This window comes from Podarcis pityusensis, assembly GCF_964106645.2.
Source record: "Podarcis pityusensis genome assembly, chromosome: 4".
NCBI classification, from domain to species: Eukaryota; Metazoa; Chordata; class Lepidosauria; order Squamata; family Lacertidae; genus Podarcis; species Podarcis pityusensis.
The window spans coordinates 65,694,541-65,713,158 of NC_138027.1; the positions used below are offsets into that span (position 1 = coordinate 65,694,541).

At 42.9% G+C, this 18,618-nt stretch overlaps 1 protein-coding gene across 5 annotated transcripts in view; it reads left to right on the forward strand.

Moving 5' to 3' along the window:
* The first annotated feature begins 7,485 nt into the window (after positions 1–7,485).
* The window catches only part of MAP3K15 (mitogen-activated protein kinase kinase kinase 15), a 70,708-nt gene continuing 59,575 nt past the window's right edge, over positions 7,486–18,618 (forward strand). For 2 of the 5 annotated variants that reach the window (XM_081001576.1, XM_081001577.1), the window contains exons 1-3: positions 7,493–8,247; positions 16,671–16,810; positions 18,051–18,074. In XM_081001576.1, the coding sequence (XP_080857702.1) occupies positions 7,875–8,247; positions 16,671–16,810; positions 18,051–18,074 (537 nt within the window). In that variant the 5' untranslated portion in view covers positions 7,493–7,874. Of the gene's footprint in view, positions 8,248–16,670; positions 16,811–18,050; positions 18,075–18,618 lie in introns of all 5 variants that reach the window. The other 3 variants (XM_081001579.1, XM_081001575.1, XM_081001578.1) reach the window with 3 other exon arrangements.

Below are 18,618 nucleotides of genomic sequence, written 5' to 3' on the forward strand. Positions count from 1 at the left end.
TGGTGAGAACTACACTACTGATACCCCCTACTTTTTACTTCTGCGGCAGTATTGTGGCAAGGCCAATTAGAAAAAGAATAAAACAGCAGCTCTGAACATCAAAGTTTAAGTGACATTTGGAGAATCAATCCCATTGGGTGTTGCTTAAAGAACAGCAAGTACCTGTTTGGTATTCATGTTTTCCTAGAGACAGCAAGAAAATAACCAGGGGCAATTCTTTGATCAAATCCACCATTTTATAGACAATGACACGGAATTTAATCCCATGGGTTAAGAAATCCTTATCATTGGCCAACACAAATGTTTTTAAAGTGGGTCTTCTAAATTGCACTTCCTACACAGTATGAACCTTAAGACCTTCCTGTTTAGACAGGAAATGATCAAGGGAAAATGAAATTGCAAAGCAACCCACAAAGTAGGAAAGTTCAAAGAAAAATGTAGCCATACATTATGTGCTAGTCAAGTGTTACCATTTTATCTAATATATGACCACACTCTTTCAGTTTTCTTCCCCTCAGGGTGGTTGTAAAGAACAAAGGAATACTAAATTATAAAAAATTAAGGAAAGTATATGCTATTGACCGTTCTATATGTATGAACAGAACTCTATGATGCCACACTTAATAGTATTAATTTCAAAATAATGAAGAACAGAAGATAAACATAAAACATTAAATGACCATACTCACATTCAAATTAATTTATATTATAATGTTGATATTTACTTTTAAATATTTCCTTTTTATATAATCTTTATTAAATTTAAAATCTAACACCCTCTAAACAGAATGTCTCATGATATATAGTGTTTGCCTTTGCATATGCAAAACAACTTATAAAACTACTAAAATCAATCATCAGTAAAATAACATTTTAAAAAATATTTTCTATACAGTTTTACATAAAAAATAGATCAAATGAAAATCAAATGCAGGAAAGATCCACATTTAAAGCAGCATAACTAACAGAAAAGCAAAATATTCTCTTAAGCCTTAAAATGTTACAAATAAAATAATTCCATACTCCTAAAGCATCATTAGCAACTAAACGCAATAACTGAGACAGTAACTCAAACCTCCTGCACAAAACCAAACCAGTACAGTGGTACTTCTGGTTAAGAACTTAATTCGTTCTGGAGGTCCATTCTTAACCTGAAACTGTTCTTAACCTGAGGTACGACTTTAGCTAATGGGGCCTCCCGCTGCTGCCGCGCAATTTCTATTCTCATCCTAAAGTTCTTAACCCGAGGTACTACTTCCAGGTTAGCGGAGTCTGTAACCTGAAGCGTTTGTAACCCGAGGTACCACAACACGTAACTCCCAGAAAGTTCGCCATGAGGTTTGAGCCGAAATGGGTTCCCCACCTCTGCTATAGCTGTTTGGAACAGGTGTAATTACTATTATGCTCTGATGGGTTATGTGGCAACCCAGTATGTGAAAGTAGAACTACATGTATGAGGTTAAAAAGAATTTCCAAGTCTGTTTTTCCCCCTCCTAAGACAAATGTGTAGGGTGGAAGAATTGGCAGCCACAGGTGGTTAGTAACTCTTTCAGGCCTTTTAAAGTATTTCTCCCTAGTCAAATTCCTAAACTGGAACTGCAAGGCTATATGAAAGCAGCAATTTGTAAACTTATTTCTGAGCCATGCTGAGAGTAGGACACCCTGATCTATGTACTTAGAAGAGTCTTATACTAGTACATTATGCTAGTGTATCTATTGAAACGCTTCTTTAATAATAATATAAACATTCACTTCTCTATATTTTTAGTAATATCTACATTTTTAAATTCTATGTGCAAGTCTGTTTCTGGATGTACAGGCCAAATGCAATGCATAAGGGATAATATACTGAGCAGTAAAGTTGATTTAATTGGTGATCCACTTCTGCTTAACCTGTTAATTATTTTCAGAACGAGAACATAGCTGTTGGTCAGGCAACACAGTCACATACCATTTACTCCCTTACAAGGAACTTCAAAATTGCGTTGACAAAAATATGGAGAGGAAGTGGCAGGGAGCAAAGTTTCTTCTGCGGTTCCTAAATATTCAAAGTCTGGGAGGAGGGAATTGGACATGTTAACTTATTGCAGGGAAATTTGGGGAAGCCTGTGCAAACTAACAAAATAAACCTTGCATTCCTACACATGTCTACTTAGAAGTCTCACTGTTTACAAAGCAGCATTCTCCCCAGCAAGGATGGCTAATTCTTTTTGGGCCAAGGGCCACGTTGATGATCAGTCACCCTCCGAGGGCTGCATGCCTGTGGTGGGCAATAGCCAGTGTGTGTGTGTATTGTTCATGCACACAACTACACATACAACCCAATGCAGTTCACACACTTGCCACAGCCATTCAACAAATAGCACACACCCCAGGAACCCAGGCAACATAGCTGCCTCCTCCTCCCTCTCTCACTTTCACACCTCCAAACACAGTCCCAGTCACACATACATTCACAATTTTCACAAACAAACGCCCATGCAACCAGCATTTCCAAGTCATGTCCACTTCAGTGTGGAGGGCTGGAAATGCTTTATTTTACTCTGCTCAGAATTCTGGGCAGGGTTTGCACCCACCTCCACTGTGGGTTAAACCACAGAGCCTAGGACTTGCCGATCAGAAGGTCGGCGGTTCGAATCCCCACGACGGGGTGAGCTCCCGTTGCTCGGTCCCTGCTCCTGCCAACCTAGCAGTTCGAAAGCACGTCAAAGTGCAAGTAGATAAATAGGTACCACTGGAATAAGTACGGCGGGAAGGTAAACGGCGTTTCCGTGCACTGCTCTGGTTCGCCAGAAGCGGCTTAGTCATGCTGGCCACATGACCCAGAAGCTGTACACCGGCTCCCTCGGCCAATAAAGTGAGATGAGCGCCGCAACCCCAGAGTCGGCCACGACTGGACCTAATGGTCAGGGGTCCCTTTACCTTTACCACTATTAGTGCTGGGATTGGGAGGGGTAGAAATGTTGCCTTATACTCGCCACAGAACTAACTGTGCCACGTTAATGATCAAGTTCAAAGAGAGCATTTTCACCCACCCCAGCACTGCAGTGTTTTTTGTGTGTGCGACGCTGCCTTTTACTCTTAAAGAGCAGGCAGAGGGGTTTATCTCTGACCCCAGTGCTGTGGTGCTTAGCCTGCCTGCTCTTTAGAAAGGATTTCAGTGGTGAGATCAGGAGATAATGCCCTCCGCCTGCATGGTAGAGAAACTGTTATGGCAGTGCTTTTGCAGCAGCTAGTAGGTCCTCGGTGTGCGATAGATGTGCATCAATTTGAAGACAACTCTGGGTTGTTCAAAGGAACCCAGGTAGGCACTGCAGTGTGAGTTTCTGCGTTGGCTTCCCATTCAAAAGGTTGCTTCCATATGTGGATATCCCTTGTTGGATCAGGATCACGGTATTTTATTTTAAAGGCTTTTTATTGTTACCTAGGAACTCCAAAATAAAAATGGGTGGTTCATTTATTCAGAAAATCACCACCGAAATACAATGTGAGAAAATACAAGGATGTATTTTCTATTTAAGTCTGCTGTATCCTTCAGGCTGTTGGGTTCCTTTGTTGGCATTTTGTGCTAGCCGCTGCTGCACTTTCTGATAACTTGGTTCCCCTTTGAGTTCCACACATGCCATCCTTATCTAGATAAACATTTATCATATGAGATAATAGCCTATTAATAACCAAGGACCAAAGAGCCAGGCCACTGTTTCCAAAAACAAAAAGGAGATTTGGGTTTATGTTATTGAAATAGTAGAATCATGCCCCACGCCACCCCAATGATATAGTGTCAGCATAATGGTTAGAATGTCAGACAAGGAGCATGGAGAAGCGGCCACATTTTCCTATTTGCTTTTGGAGCGAGTGATAAGGGTGAATCTGCAATTGCAGAGCTTTAATGGACCTTAAATACTTTGAATGGGGGGGGGGCATCCCCTTCAAATGCAGATCTGACTCAAAGTGTTGTTTAGAATCACCTCCACAACTAGCCCATTTCCCTGCCAACTCTTAGGGGCTGAGATCCCTTGGCACCCCCCATAAAATATTTGAGTGAGCTGGGGGCCCCAAAGTTGATGGACATTGCTGTTCTTGAATGGTGTGTGTGCGCTGGGTCTTGAGATTGATTATGCAAGGCAGGGCTTACCTGAGTCCGCTCGGTACGTTCAGTTGTTTGGCTAGACAGAATCCCCATGCATAGCACCCCTGTTAAATGTATATACACCCTGTTGTGTGTATAAATCCAAAGTGATCCATGCACAGAAATCTGCCTTCTGGGAGAAAGCTATAATTCTGAAATGGGGTTGCTTTTTTAAGCTACCTGTACTATTTAATGTTTGTAGATGTGTTTTATTAGAAATAAATATAGATTTGGTCAGAATTGTGTTGTGGGACAGGAAAATAGTTTGTACACAAGTAATTTTTCTGTACAACGATGTACTTATTTGTGAGATGCAAAATGAAAGCACCTGCCTAGTTATGAGGGTAACAATTATTTTACCTGTGCAGCTAATTTCCCTTTTACTTTTTTTCTGTGTAGGTACATGATTACACCACCATTTCTGTCTTCTTGTTAAACAAAATATGCTGTTTACAGTTAACTAGGAATAGGAGAAAGAAAACATAAATCACATTAAAATTGCACTGGATTTTCAAAGGTGCAAGAGGAGGATATCTTTTTTGGTATATAATTGTCAATTACCTAACATGTTAGTCAAGCAAAAAATAATACTTAACAACTGAACGACATGTGAACACAATTAGAATTTCTTAAAGATACTTTTGTAGCACTTGGACATTCACGTTTTACAGCATACAAGAAGTTAGCCGATTATTTAAAAATACATTTCTTAAAATATGTTAAGATGAAATCAGGTGTTTTTCTACATCTTTACCAAGCTAGTTTCCGAAGTGCCAACCCCCTCCCCAGCAATCCCATGGTGGGATTTAGAGTTTGCTAAATAGTTCCACTTCAAATTCTGATTTTAAAATTTGTGAAGTTTTGCAAGGACACTTGACTTTTAATTTTTCACTTTTGTTTTGAGCAAATATCAATGTATCATAAAGACATTGTTGCTTTTAAAGTCTAGTTTACCTGCAGCAAGCGAATATTATTATTATTAATTACATTTATATACCACCTTTTCTCCCAAGCAGATCATGGTGGTACACATGGTTCTTCTCCCCATTTTATCCTCACAACACCCCTGTGAGGTAGGTTACGCTGAAAGATGGTGACTGGCTCAAACTTCATGGCTGGGCAGGGATTCAAACCCTAGTCTCCCAGGTGATAACCCAACATTCTAACAATTACACCACACTGTGTTGACTGAGTACAGGTTAAGTTAATCCAACACACACTGAGAGGGTCAGTTAAAATAGTATTTGTATGTACTCTATATTTTTGCAAATCAGAAATTACTTTTTAAGGCTGCATTCTTATATCTTATATCCAGCTCCCATTAATGACTTGGCTACAGCTTGTGGTTAGTGAGGAGAGAGCTTATGTGCCTGAATTTAGAGGATATGCTAAGCCAAACCTTGGTATACCTCAGTGTGGTGTAGCAGTAAGAAAGACTAGGGATGAGCAGAGTGGCTGCAAACTCTCCTCCAAGACCCCACATGTTTGCTCAGTCCTTGTAAGCAATAGTTTGGATTACCAGAACATGCAAACCAGGCCAGTCTGAGTGCCCAGAAGAGAGGCGCAGAAAACAAATGAGGCATTTTCAGCTTGGGGTAAAAATGTCTTTTTTCTTATCGTTTCTTTCCCTACTGTCATTCATGTCTAAGACTAGGGGCTGGTAAAACTAGCAAAAAGGCAATGTTCTTGAAACATGCCATTATGGTGGTAAAAAAAGACTTCTGTTATTATTTTTCTATTTAAGAGTAATATACTTTTTAAAGATGCATTTTTTTAAAAAGAGTACCCATGTGTAAAAGCAATAATTTTACATACTGAACAAAAAAAAAGGTACATTTCCATACCTTGTTATAGTCTTACAGTAGGAAGAGGATGGGCTGGAAGAAGTCTCCAACTTTATATATATATATATATATGCATGCTGTGATTCTATGTGAACTTACCAGGGAGTAAGCACCTATGAACATTATGATATTTACTCCTGAGTAGACATATATAGGACTTCCCTCTTACTTATTCTCTCAGCCCTTCTTATGCTTCTCTAGTATAGTTCTGGATTTTCTGGGCCACTGGAAACAGCCTTGCAAGGTGGGCCACTGAGAAGTTCTGATAACACATACTCATAAGGTACTATTGGCCATGTCTCCACAGTTGGGAGGCAGTAATATTTCTGAATGCCAGTTGCTGTGAATTGTGGGTGGGCAGAGTGTTGTTGCGCTCATGCCCTTTCCCACGGGCATCTGGTCAGCCCCTGTAAGAGCACGATGCCAGACCAGATGGGCAAATTCACCTCATCCATCAGGCTCCCTGGGACGCGGGTGGCGCTGTGGTCTAAACCACAGAGCCTAGGACTTGCTGATCAGAAGGTCGGTGGTTCGAATCCCCGCAACGGGGCAAGCTCCCATTGTTCAGTCCCAGCTCCTGCCCACCTAGCAGTTCGAAAGCACAAAGTGCAAGTAGATAAATAGGTCTGGTGGGAAGGTAAACGGCATTTCCATGCGCTGCTCTGGTTGGCCAGAGCGGCTTAGTCATTGCTGGTCACATGACCCGGAAGCTGTCTGTGGACAAATGCTGGCTCTCTCAGCCTATAGAGTAAGATGAGCGCCGCAACCCCAGAGTCGTCCACAACTGGACCTAATGGGCAAGGGTAAAGGTAAAGGGGTAAAGGGACCGACTCTGGGGTTGCGGCGCTCACCATGCTTTATTGGCTGAGGGAGCCGGTGTACAGCTTCTGGGTCATGTGGCCAGCATGACTAAGCCGCTTCTGGCGAACCAGAGCAGCGCACAGAAACGCCATTTACCTTCCCGCCACAGTGGTACCTATTTATCTACTTGAACTTTGACGTGCTTTCGAACTGCTAGGTGGGCAGGAGCTGGGACCGAGCAACAGGAGCTCACCCCGTCGTGGGGATTCGAACCGCCGACCTTCTGATTGGCAAGTCCTAGGCTCTGTGGTTTAACCCACAGCGCCACCCGCGTCCCAGTATGGTCAGGGGTACCTTTACCTTTATCAAGCTCCCCTTATGTCCTCCTGCAGTTTCTGCATGTAACAGAAGCCAACTGCAATTTTCCTGTGTTAGGAAATCACTGTGTTGGGTAATCCCAGCAGTCTAAGAAAACCAGACATTGCCTTTCCCCCTTAAAACATGTATCAAATTTTTTAAAAAAAAAAAACCAAGCAGCCAAAACTTCAGCATGACAATTAAAATGACCTCGGAGCGCCCCACAGAGACCCCCTGGCCAGACCTCCTAAGAAAAAGGAGAGGGCGGGGCCCTGAAGGCTCCGCCCAGGAGCAGCCACGCCCCCTTTAGGCACCTCGAAGATTTGCCGCGCTCCTATAAAGGCCGCTCAAGAGCGCCTACGGACACAAGCTGGGCTTTTCTCCCGGGGGGCGCGGTGCCGCCGCTGGCGGTATCAGTGCGGACAGTGCTATTGGCTGCGGCGCGCCCAAGAGCGCCCCCTGACGGGCAAGCGGCACCTTTAGGAGCCAAGTGACAGGACGCCAGGCGCTGCCAGCAACCCTGCGGGGAGCTTTCCGGGCAGCTTTCCTGCCCCCGAGGCGAGCCGCGCTGACGGGAGAAAGGCGTCGCCGGCCTTTTCATCTCTCTTCGCCCACCTCCGGCGCGGCGGCGGCGGCGAAGTTTGTTTTGGCCCGGCGGGATGAGCCTGCCTCCCTCCTTCGCGCCCTAAGGGCGGGGGCCCCCTTCGCCGACTTCTCCGGGCGCAGCCACCCGCTTTCGCCCCATGGAGAACCAGGCGGGCGGCGGCACCGTCCCAGCTGCAGCGCCCGCGGAGCAACAGCCCCAGCCGCCGCCGCCTGCCGCGGGAGCGAGCGGGGGGGACTCGTCGGAACAGCCCGGCGGTGCCGAGGCGCTGCCGCCGGGCTCCGAGGTGGTGCCGGAGGGCAACGGGCCGGTGCTTCGGCAGCGCTCGCTGCGGGCGGTGTACGTGCTCAACGACGGCCCCAAGGGCGGCTCGGGGGCGCGGAGCCCCGAGGCCGGCGCGCTGCAGTGCCTGGCGCGAGCTTGCGAGGCCGAGGGAGCGCAGCTCAGCACCGTCAACTTTGGCGAGCTGGACTTCGGCGAGACGGCCGTGCTGGACGCCTTCTACGACGCGGGTGAGTGAGGGCAGCTGGCGGAGAGAAAGGAGGCCGGAGGGGCAGCTCCTCCGCGCAGGGGACGGGGCGAGAGCCAGGCGCCAGGCTCCCTCAGCAACAGGCGCCCCCCAAGGCGCCACTAGCCGGTTCCCCGTCAGGCTGGGGGGAGGCGTGTTTTCGCTCAGCAGCTGAGGAGAAGCTGTTTCCTCGGCAGGGCGAGGGGCGCCCAAGCCAAACACCTGCCCTGCTGCCCCGAGGGCACGCGAGGCAGCGGGGACGCTCGGCAGATCTTTGAAGACTGGAATCGCTGGTGAAAAACAAAACAAAAGCCCTTCCCCCGAGGTGCGGACGCGCCCTCTGATCTGGTTGCGCCCTTTGGCCCTTTATCCCAGGAAGGTTGTCTCAGCGCCAAGAGATCACAGCTTCCCCCCTCCTCCGGCAATACGTGTGGGATTTCTAAGGACCCCTGTGCAATGAATGAGGAGAGAGCTCTTGTGCTGTTAGAAGTTGTGCCGAAAGGCGGGAGGGGTTGATTCCTGCAGGCGCCGCTTTTCTCAACTTTGCAAGAAGACCCGCTACTCCCGATGCTGCACGGCTAGCGTCGAAAGCGCAGGAGCCCGGTCTTCCTTTGCGACTGCCACAGGCAGGGGTGCCAACTTGAAAAAAATATTGGGCGTGGGGTGGGGGGGGCAGGCGAGCCCTGCTCTGCATAATCAATCACGTGACACGGTGCACGCACATTTTTTGAATGGCAATGCTCATCAACTTTTTTGGGGGGGGGCAACCCCTTCAAATATTTTATTGGAGGAGGGGGCGAAGCGAACTCGGCCCCTAGGAGTTGGCACCTATGGGCACTGACGATCCCATCTTCCTGTATCAGGTTGTGTGTGCATGCAAATGTTTTTAAAGCTTCTATTTAAATATATTTCCAGCCTGTGAAGCCTCCTGCTATCAAGAAGGCTGTTTGCAATGAAGAGGAGGTTGGCATGTATGCTTAACGCGCTGTTTCTCCTCGTAAACCGTCTAGGTGCAAGATAAAGTGCATCGTTGCGGTAAACGGGTGGGGAGGGAATCTAAGTATCTCCTCACTTTTCCAAATAACACCCTCCCCCTTTCCCCGCCAGTTTAGCAGCAGTGAAGAAGGTTGTCGGGGTTTACTTTCATGTGTAACATCATGTTGTGGGGAAAATGCATTATGTACATGCATGGAGGCAATAAGCCTAGTATTCATTCACATCTTCCAAGACCGTGCATATTGCAAACAAGTTACACAGCCAAGTCCTGAAACTAGCAGGGAAGTAGTACAGAATAGGAAGGAAGTGACATGGAGATGCTCATTTGCTGTTCTTGAGCAATAGATATTTCAGTCTCAGTTTGTGCAAATAGAATGGTAAGCAGGGTTGTGAGGATATACAGCACGGAAGAAGCCCTGCAAAGAGCTTTGTGCAGCTGAAGAAGCACCATAAACAAAGCTTAATGGAAACCAGGATAATCAGCCATCATATTTCAAAATGTGTAGTGAAAGCACAATACAGGGGCAATTGTAGGGGGCCATGTCCAGTACAGGGGCAGTAGGGTCTGCCAGGGTGGGCACCTTGCTTGCCCCCACCCCAGCATGCACCACCACTAGTCCTCCTTGGTGGTAGGGCAGCTGCCAGCCTCCTGCTTATGTGCTTGCCCCCCCCCCCCATTGCTCACAGAAGATGCTCATATGGCTATAGTTGGGGGACCCAACTGGAAATGTGTGTTGGGAGGAATTGGCATGGGGCACCCACAAAGGCAGCCTGCCCAGGGCCCCCCCAAACTCTAGATCTGTGTCTGGTAAATCCCATTGTGTTCAATGGGACTTTCGTAGCCAGGTAATATATGTAAGCTTTCTGTCTTAAACATTGTTTTTCACAACGTCAGGGATGAGAAACCTGTGGCCCTTCAGATGTTGCTGGACTGTGGCTTTGATAATCCCTGACCAATGGCCATGCTGACTGGGGCTGGGGAATGAAGTCCAACATCATCCAAACAGCCACAGGTTGACCACCATTGCTTTCCTGTGTAGTACACCTTAATGGGACCTCAGTTTGGCTTCTTGCAAAACTTAGAATGTCTTTAATGAATCAGCAGAGGCTCTCTTGCAAAGCAAGAACACATAGGAGTGACTGAACTAGTGATCATCCACAAATCTAGCATTCTTTCTCCAGTAATGCCTGTAGAGACCAGGATCAGCCAGATAGCCCTGGAAGTTTGCAAGCAGCCCATGAAGACCATAGTCATCTCTGTTGTTTGTCCCCAGCATCTTGTGTTCAGAGGTACACATACTGGCTAAGCATGGAGGTTTCATTTGGCTTTTATGGATAAATGCCATTGAGAGCTCTCTCTTCCATGAGTGTGTTTAAAGAAGGGATGCTTTGGACAGGGAGAGAGAGTTTGTTCTTGGAATTTTATAAGAAGAATTATGCATTTGTAAAGGCAGTATGAAGATTATCCCTAAATATTCTGTAGAATCCATTTGTTACTATGAGCTGGATCCTGCCACCTTCTAATAAACCATTATGTGGCTTCGCTTACCTCTCTTCTACGGACCTTATTTTCTTTCTTTATTATCTTTTCATTCTTCTTCTGGGATAAGGCGAGAGGTTGTGCTCTGTCTGTTAGCATACTGAACTAGAAGGCTTTATAACTAGGCAGATAAAGAGGTGGAAGAACAGCTTTTCCCAGTTAGCATTTGGATGAAGGACTGGGGGGAAAGGAAAGAAGAGAAACTTTCCTGTTACTCAGCTGCCAGCTCCATGGTATTATAATAAGGTAAAGGACTCCTGGACTGTTAAATCCATTCAAAGGCTACTATGGGGTGCGGTGCTCATCTCGCTTCAAGTCAAGGGAGCCAGAGCCGGTGTTTGTCCACAAACAGCTTTCCGGGGCATGACTAAACTGCTTCTGGTGCAATGGGACACCGTGATGGAAACCAGAGCACATGGAAATGCCGTTTACCTTCCCACTGCAGCTGTACCTATTTATCTACTTGCACTGGTGAGCTTTCAAACTGCTAGGCTGGCAAAAGCTGGGACAAAGCGATGGGAGCTCACCACCACTGGCAAGCCCAAGAGGCTCAGTGGTTCAGACCACCCGTGTTCCTTGCTATTGTATTAGCAGTGATGGTGTGAGTATCTTCAGTTTAGGACTGAGAAGGAAGAGCCCCCCTCCCTATTTTCTCTGCTCCATAGTCCTTTACCTATGCCACTCTCAACAGGGCTGATCCTATTGTCCTACTAACTCATTTGTTCTTTGCATTTGCTCAGCATAGTGATGTTATTCTTTAACAATAAAGGTGAAATACATTCTGTTCCTTAATCACAGAGACTTTTTTGGGGGGTTTTAATCAAAATGCAAACCAACACCAGGTTTTGTTGTTAAGCGCAAATGTGTATTATGGGCCAACTTTCTGCCCTGCTTAATACTTAGAAACGCCTTTTTGATAACAGTATCTGCATGACTGGATGATACAGATAGTTTATTTAAAGCATACCTTAGTTCAGTTGAAAAGTATTTTGTGGGAAATGGATTGGTTTAGAATATGATAATCAGATTTGTTTTTCATATTTAAAGCTACATTGGACTCCAAATTATTATACCTGCCTCTTTCTATAAGCTTTTATTAAAGCCTACACATGTAACTGAAAAATCAGCCCTGTTAATGGGGCTTCACATAACAAACTGCATTTCATTTACTGTTCTTATGTACTGGATTTTTCCATGTATAAGACTAGTTTTTCTCCCTTTAAAAAATGTCAAAAATTAGGGGGCATCTTATACATGGATGCTTCTTATAGACGGAAAAATATGGTAACTAATGCTGCAGACCTATGGACTTTTACCTGGAAGTAAGTCCCATTGGATACAATAGGATTTGCTCTTGAGTAAACATGTGTAAGCTTGTGCTGCCTCTTTGTTTAGAAACCTGAAAGGAGAAGGGGGAAATGAAGTTGGCAAAGCACTATGCAAAATTAATTACTATAGTTGTTTCAGAACATTCATCAAATCTACAGGTGGAAAGAAAGTCAATACCTTGCTCAGTTTATTCTATGGAAAGATGCATCTCTATTATTTTACACACTTGCAAAAAACACACCAAAAAAACACTTTGACCCTGACATTTCAGCTATGAAAGAAATTAAGCCAAAAAAAGCATTACAGAGAGTTTAATTGTTCTCAAGTTCCAGGTCATCTTAACTTTCCTATATTTAAAAAGTATATAAAGTGAAATAACAGACAATGGCTTAAGGTTTTGTTTTGTTTTGTTTTGTTTTGTTTTTAATAAGGTGACACTGATTCAAAGAGATAGAAGGGACATACTTTTCTTGTGGTTAAAATATCATTTGCATTAGAATCCAAGTACAGGAGTAAGAGGCAAATGATTTATTCATTTAGCTTTTACATACTATTGCCTAGCCTGCAATAGTTCCAGTTCCAGTGGTTAAAACCCTTCTTACATATTCATGCTTTGTTTTGCAGAGCATTTAAAGCAGGGCTGGAGGGCCACAACTTCCCTACCCCTGCCTTAAAGCAATTTAAATCATAGTCATGCGAAATTGCTATAAAAATCCAAATTTCTATGAGCTTATCTTTTGCTTCCTCATAACTTTTAATTAAGTGCTGGTTCATACATGGAAATATTCGAGCATTGTGTTACTAGCACTTCACACACTTTTTATTTATTTATTTAAAAGTTTTTCATTGGCCATATTAATTTATGGGTCTTTACAGATAACAGGTGTGGCGACAGATTCCATCAGTGGAGCCTTGGCTACTCCTCACCCATTATGAAGATGGTAGAATTACATATGGTAGAAGTTGAGATAAGGAAGGCTTGAGTTACAGGGGTAAAAGTGAAGACTGTGAAATGACATAGGGATATTGACACAGGTTTCCCCAACCTTGAATGCCTTATCTGATAGACTACATAATGTTCTTGTGTGATGAGAGGAAAGCTGTTGTTTCATTCTACCCCAGGCTTCCTCAACCTCGGCCCTCCAGATGTTTTGAGACTACAATTCCCATCATCCCTGACCACTGGTCCTGCTAGCTAGGGATCATGGGAGTTGTTGGCCAAAAACATCTGGAGGGCCGAGGTTGAGGAAGCCTGTTCTATCCCTTAGAAAAGCACAGAAGTAGTTTGAGATACATTATATGTATTTGTTGATAAGACATCCTGTATAGAGCCAACGTTTTGGTGTAGCTGTTTTTATTATTGAAAGAGAAAGCTCCTTCCGGCAAATTTCATTTTGGGTTTCAATGTGATATAAGGTAGCTGTCTAAAGGTAAGATTGTAAATTGGCATGTTACCTTTTCATCTTGACAGTGTGGATAAGCTTTTGGTTGTATCTGATTTCATTGTGTAGTTACAACAAATCCAGGAATAAAGATATTACTTTCTTATCTTATGCTTTCCTGTGGGTGGTGGGGGTTGGCCTTCCTAGAAAAATAATGTATAGAGCCATATTAAGTTTAGGATGATTAATAGGAATTATAGATCAAAGAATATTTGCAGTAGCAAGGTTGCTATGTAAATCTTGGGTAAATAGTTGATTAAGTTGCAATAGAATTGATATATTATATTGGGGTAATGCTGTTATGCAAGTTGATACATACTGCATGTTTGATTAAGCATAATTTTTTTAATGCATAATATTATGCTTGCTATTCAAACCAGGGACTATGTGATTCATAGTTCAGTCTCTTTCCTACTTTGCTACAACACCTTTTTATTGGTTTGGGGGGAAAGGCATAGCTTATTGGCCCAAGACATCTTGGGCAGCGTGGGACATTCTCCCAAGGCCAAAGGCCAATTTAAGAGTTAATTGCTGGTAGAAGCCATATTATGGTAGCTGCTTGATCTTTTGTTTTGTAGGGATCAGGAAGAGGCTGTCGGAATTTTTATTTATCGACAGCTTCGAAAAATGAAAAGGAAGGTACTTGATTTGATTTGACAATGTGTATATGTCTATTGCCAAACAAATATTTTTGCTGTACCACATTTGACCTGAGTAGGTCAAAATACTAAAATAAGAAGATCTGCCACTTGATCACTTCAGGTTCACTCTTCATCCCACTGAAATTAACTTCAATTGTTTGGAGTAAATAGTAAGACTGATTTTAAAATATGCTGCCATTATGTAGTAATTGAAACAAATTGTCTGAGGAGCAGATGCAATTCATTTGATACCTGAATGTAGAAAATAAGCAGCATTGCTATTTTTAGTAAGTGATGAGTGTTCCAGGAGAATGATGATAGATGGAGTGTTTGGGTACAATTGTAACTCTACACCATAGTCTTGGGATATATTTAGGAAAAGCACTGTTTGATTATGCCTGTTACTTCATGCAGGCTCAATTCACTTTATATGCCTTTACAGAATCATATGTAAGCTTGGTTCACAGTGTGAGCCAAGTTATAATTTGTTTAAATGAAATGTATTGTGGGAATAAGCAACTTGGGTTTTTATTATAATATTTTGCAGAGAAACCTTCTTAAAACAATAACGAGTGTTAAGGTAATGGATTGCACACACTTGTTTTGCTCTGATGATAGAAGGTTCTTTGATCCAGCAGAAGCTTCCACGAATGAAAATTGTACAGGAGGTGATTTCTTCTGATTCCCCCTTTCATCCTACAGTCTCCTGCACCACCTCCCAGGATCCTCCAAGCCTGTAGAGCAGATGGTGACCAGGGGCAAATTGGCAGAAATAACTCCTCACCACTTTTTCCTTCAGAAAAGAATTGCTTCTCTACTTTCATTGTGTGCTTGGTGTCTTATCCAGTGGAGCTTTATAGGGGGTATTTTGCACACTGGTACCTTCTTATAGCTTGTTGTGATTTTATTTGCAAGGATATAAGCAACTTGCATCTATAAGGTTTTAGACACTGCTACTGTAGCAGGTTGGTTTCTGGAGGTTTTCATAGTGTTGTCTGGTCATGTGTTAATGGATGAGTTTCAGTTGATAAGGCTCAAGTATATGGACAAGGTGGTAGACAGTAGCAGGCTGCTACTTGTGTTCTTGCCCAGGAGACTGCCAGCTGGGCCAAGGAGATGATGACTACCTTTCTGAGAGGAAGTGGTGCCAGGTTGCCTGAAAGAGGCATCAGGGAGACCAGTCCTTAAGAGACCTTCCTTAGACTCAGAAGATCTGAATATAGTCCCATTGCAAATGTCACCTTCCTGGGCAAGGTTCTTATGTGGCTCATAATAGACCAACTACAGGCACTCTTGAATGAGTCAAGCACTTACGGACTGCCTGAAGGTACGTGGCTGGCCACACTTGGAAACACTATTCTGGCTTATATTAATTAGGTTACTGGGTGAGTTTGTGACACAGATAACATTTTCAGATCACAATACCCTTGATGCTATGTCCATTGTTAAATTTTGTTTTCTAAATGGTGGCTGTAACTAGTTAATAAGATCATATATGAACATTCTCGGTTATAATATTCATGATAGAACATATGAAGCCATGTGATATAGATTCAGATCATAGGTCCACCTAGCCCAGTGTTGTCCCAATTGTCACCAGCTATCCAGGTTCTTAGCCCTGCTTAGCCAGACCTGCTTCTTCATCTTTTCATTTGAGATTCAATTATTACCGTAATTCTGGGAACGTTGGCATGCAGTGCATGGACTCTGTTATGGGATTGCAGTCCCTCCCATTTATTAGAGATCCATGTAGGTAAATGGTCTTCCCACAGCACCTCATATGAACCAACTATTTGGCTAGAGGGATGGTATTTGTTTCATAAGGAACTGCAAGGTGAAAAATGAACCCTGTTTCAATAAACTATGTATGGGTCATCAGCTGTGCTGCATTGTACAGTGGCCTAATCAATGAACACATTGTGTAAATGCTCTCATCAGGAAAGTGATCTGCTTTCATGGCATTCAGTCTCCAGAGCGTACACAGGCACAAACCCTATGTAGACTTATTTTTTTACAGCTGTCCCCTCCCCCCAATATAAATGAATAAAACACCACACTGACAATCATTTCAGTTTCCTTTGACAATTTTTATTTTTGGGTGTGGCTCTGATGAAATGTGATGAGATGTAAGTATAAGTCTTTGCCAGTTTGGAGGGATTGGCTATGTGACATTATAGTGTTATGATGCTGGCAAAGTGATCCCTAACAGACTAGGGCAAGTGGTGCCCTCAAAATATTGTGATCTATGGGTAGACCCATGAAAACAATGCACTTAAGTTAGTCATGTCCATTAATTTCAGTGGGTCTAGTGTGGGTAGAACTAACATTAGATACCACCCTACAACTTCTGCTTGTAAGTTATGAGGTGGATCAGTTAGGGAAAGAATGCAATTTTGAAAGGAAAAATCTAGCATTTCCAACATATGTTAGTTTATTCCTCCACCTCCCCTTCTAGTCTTATCAAATTTTCTTATTACAGATGTTGCGGTAGTGGATATGAGTGATGTCTCCAGACAACCATCCCTATTCTACCACCTTGGAGTTCGTGAAAGTTTTGATATGGCCAATAATGTTATACTCTATCATGACACTGATGCTGATACTTCTCAATCACTGAAGGTACAGTGCCATTTATTGTAAATCCCTAATTATGTTGAAGATACGTTTGTTCCTGTCATGGTATGAATAAACAATTTGACTGAAAAGCCCTATTTAATTCAACAGGACTATTACCAAGCATCACAATAAAGTTATAAATGTGTGCATTTATAAACTAAAGTCTTGGATAAAAAGAATGTTCAGGTTAGAAGACTTAAGTTTCTTATGAATTAATTATCACATAAGACCCACAGAAATAAGTTCCTTCATATATGGCTTGGAAGTAATACTGTTCACTCTAGCTCAAAAACATATAGGAAAATCAGAGAGGTGCTCCTATGGTACCTTCAGATTTAATGTTATACCCAAACAGCCAATCACTAGAACTAAAACAACAAGGGAAAGTATGGATGCTTACAGATTTGAGTTGCAACTTATTACAAAATGATTGTACTCTGTCATTTGGAACATACTTACTGCTTACATAGTGCTTAAGGTGGGAGCCTTAACTTAGATTTATCATACTTTTGGGTTTACAAGTGAATTTTAAAGAGCCTTAATTCTTCTCTTCTATGGAAGAATTTTTGACCCTAGTATTCCCATGTTTTTGGAAGGGAAAATGACTCACACTTTCCATGGAAATAGACCAATCTTGATTTGATTACTAACCCGGAATAGGATCCTTGTGCTTGGCTTCATCACGTGATTGGATAAGCTATACCTGTTAAATTCTGCCTGGTCAACTACTACTACACTCTGCACTAGTTATTTTACCATGCACATAGGTGCACTGTGTCACTTAAAACAATTCTGTATTGGGCAAAAATTCATTAGTGATATAAAGAGTGTGTGACTGGGAAAGTTTAATTTGTTGAATGTCTGTCTGTCTAAATATTACTCTTATTTCATTTTTGCCTGAATAGTTTACTATTTTTTATTCCTAACAAAGTCAGGATGGTTTGTTTTCTCCGTAGAAAATGAACTAGGTATTGAACAGAAGCATTCCAAAATACCAGAGAAAGCGGATGCAAGATGCCCAAGTTACAGATATATTAGAAGATTTTTTTTAAAAAAAATCTGCTTAGGCAATAGAGTTATAGTCCCAAATTGTGTTTCTAAAGCACAGCACAGCCTTATGCTTCCTTTCCCCAAAGCATTTCAACCTCCAAAAATAAAATTTCAAGGTATGAGTTTTGCAAACATGGCACAAACATTTATATTTTACACTTTATAAAGTTGCATTTTTCCGATTCTTTTCCAGGACATGGTGTCTCAGAAAAACACAGTAAGTATTTAAGATCCTGTGTTTTAAAACTTACATTGGGAGTACCACAGAAGTGTTTATTTTAAAGGAAATCTGTGTGGAGGAGCTGCATAACTTCAAGAGTGTGTGTGTGTGTGTGTGTGTGTGTGTGCGTGCGTGCGTGCCAAGTATGCAGTTGCTCCTACAAATCATGGCTTCTATTCTGCACACAGTTTATTTATACCTGCTGCTTTTTAGGCCAGTGGTTTAAACAAGCCTACTTTGCCATAGGATTGGAAGTCTATTTAATGAAAAGAAGACTAATTTATTCTCATCAGATTGTACCTAATGCTGTGCCAGTGAGGGTCTGCTGCCACAACAAGACTTCAATTTCCTCTCCACACACCCCTTCCCACCCCAAATATGCTCTGGACAGTTGCCCAGAGAGTGGCCTGGAGAGAAAAAAAGAAGTTCCATTGCACTCAGGGAAGTCCATTCTGCCAGCACAACTGCATTGTTGGATACAGCCCATTGAGAATATGTTGTCGAGTTAGTTGCATTTCAGAAAGTGGCTTTCATTTTTTTC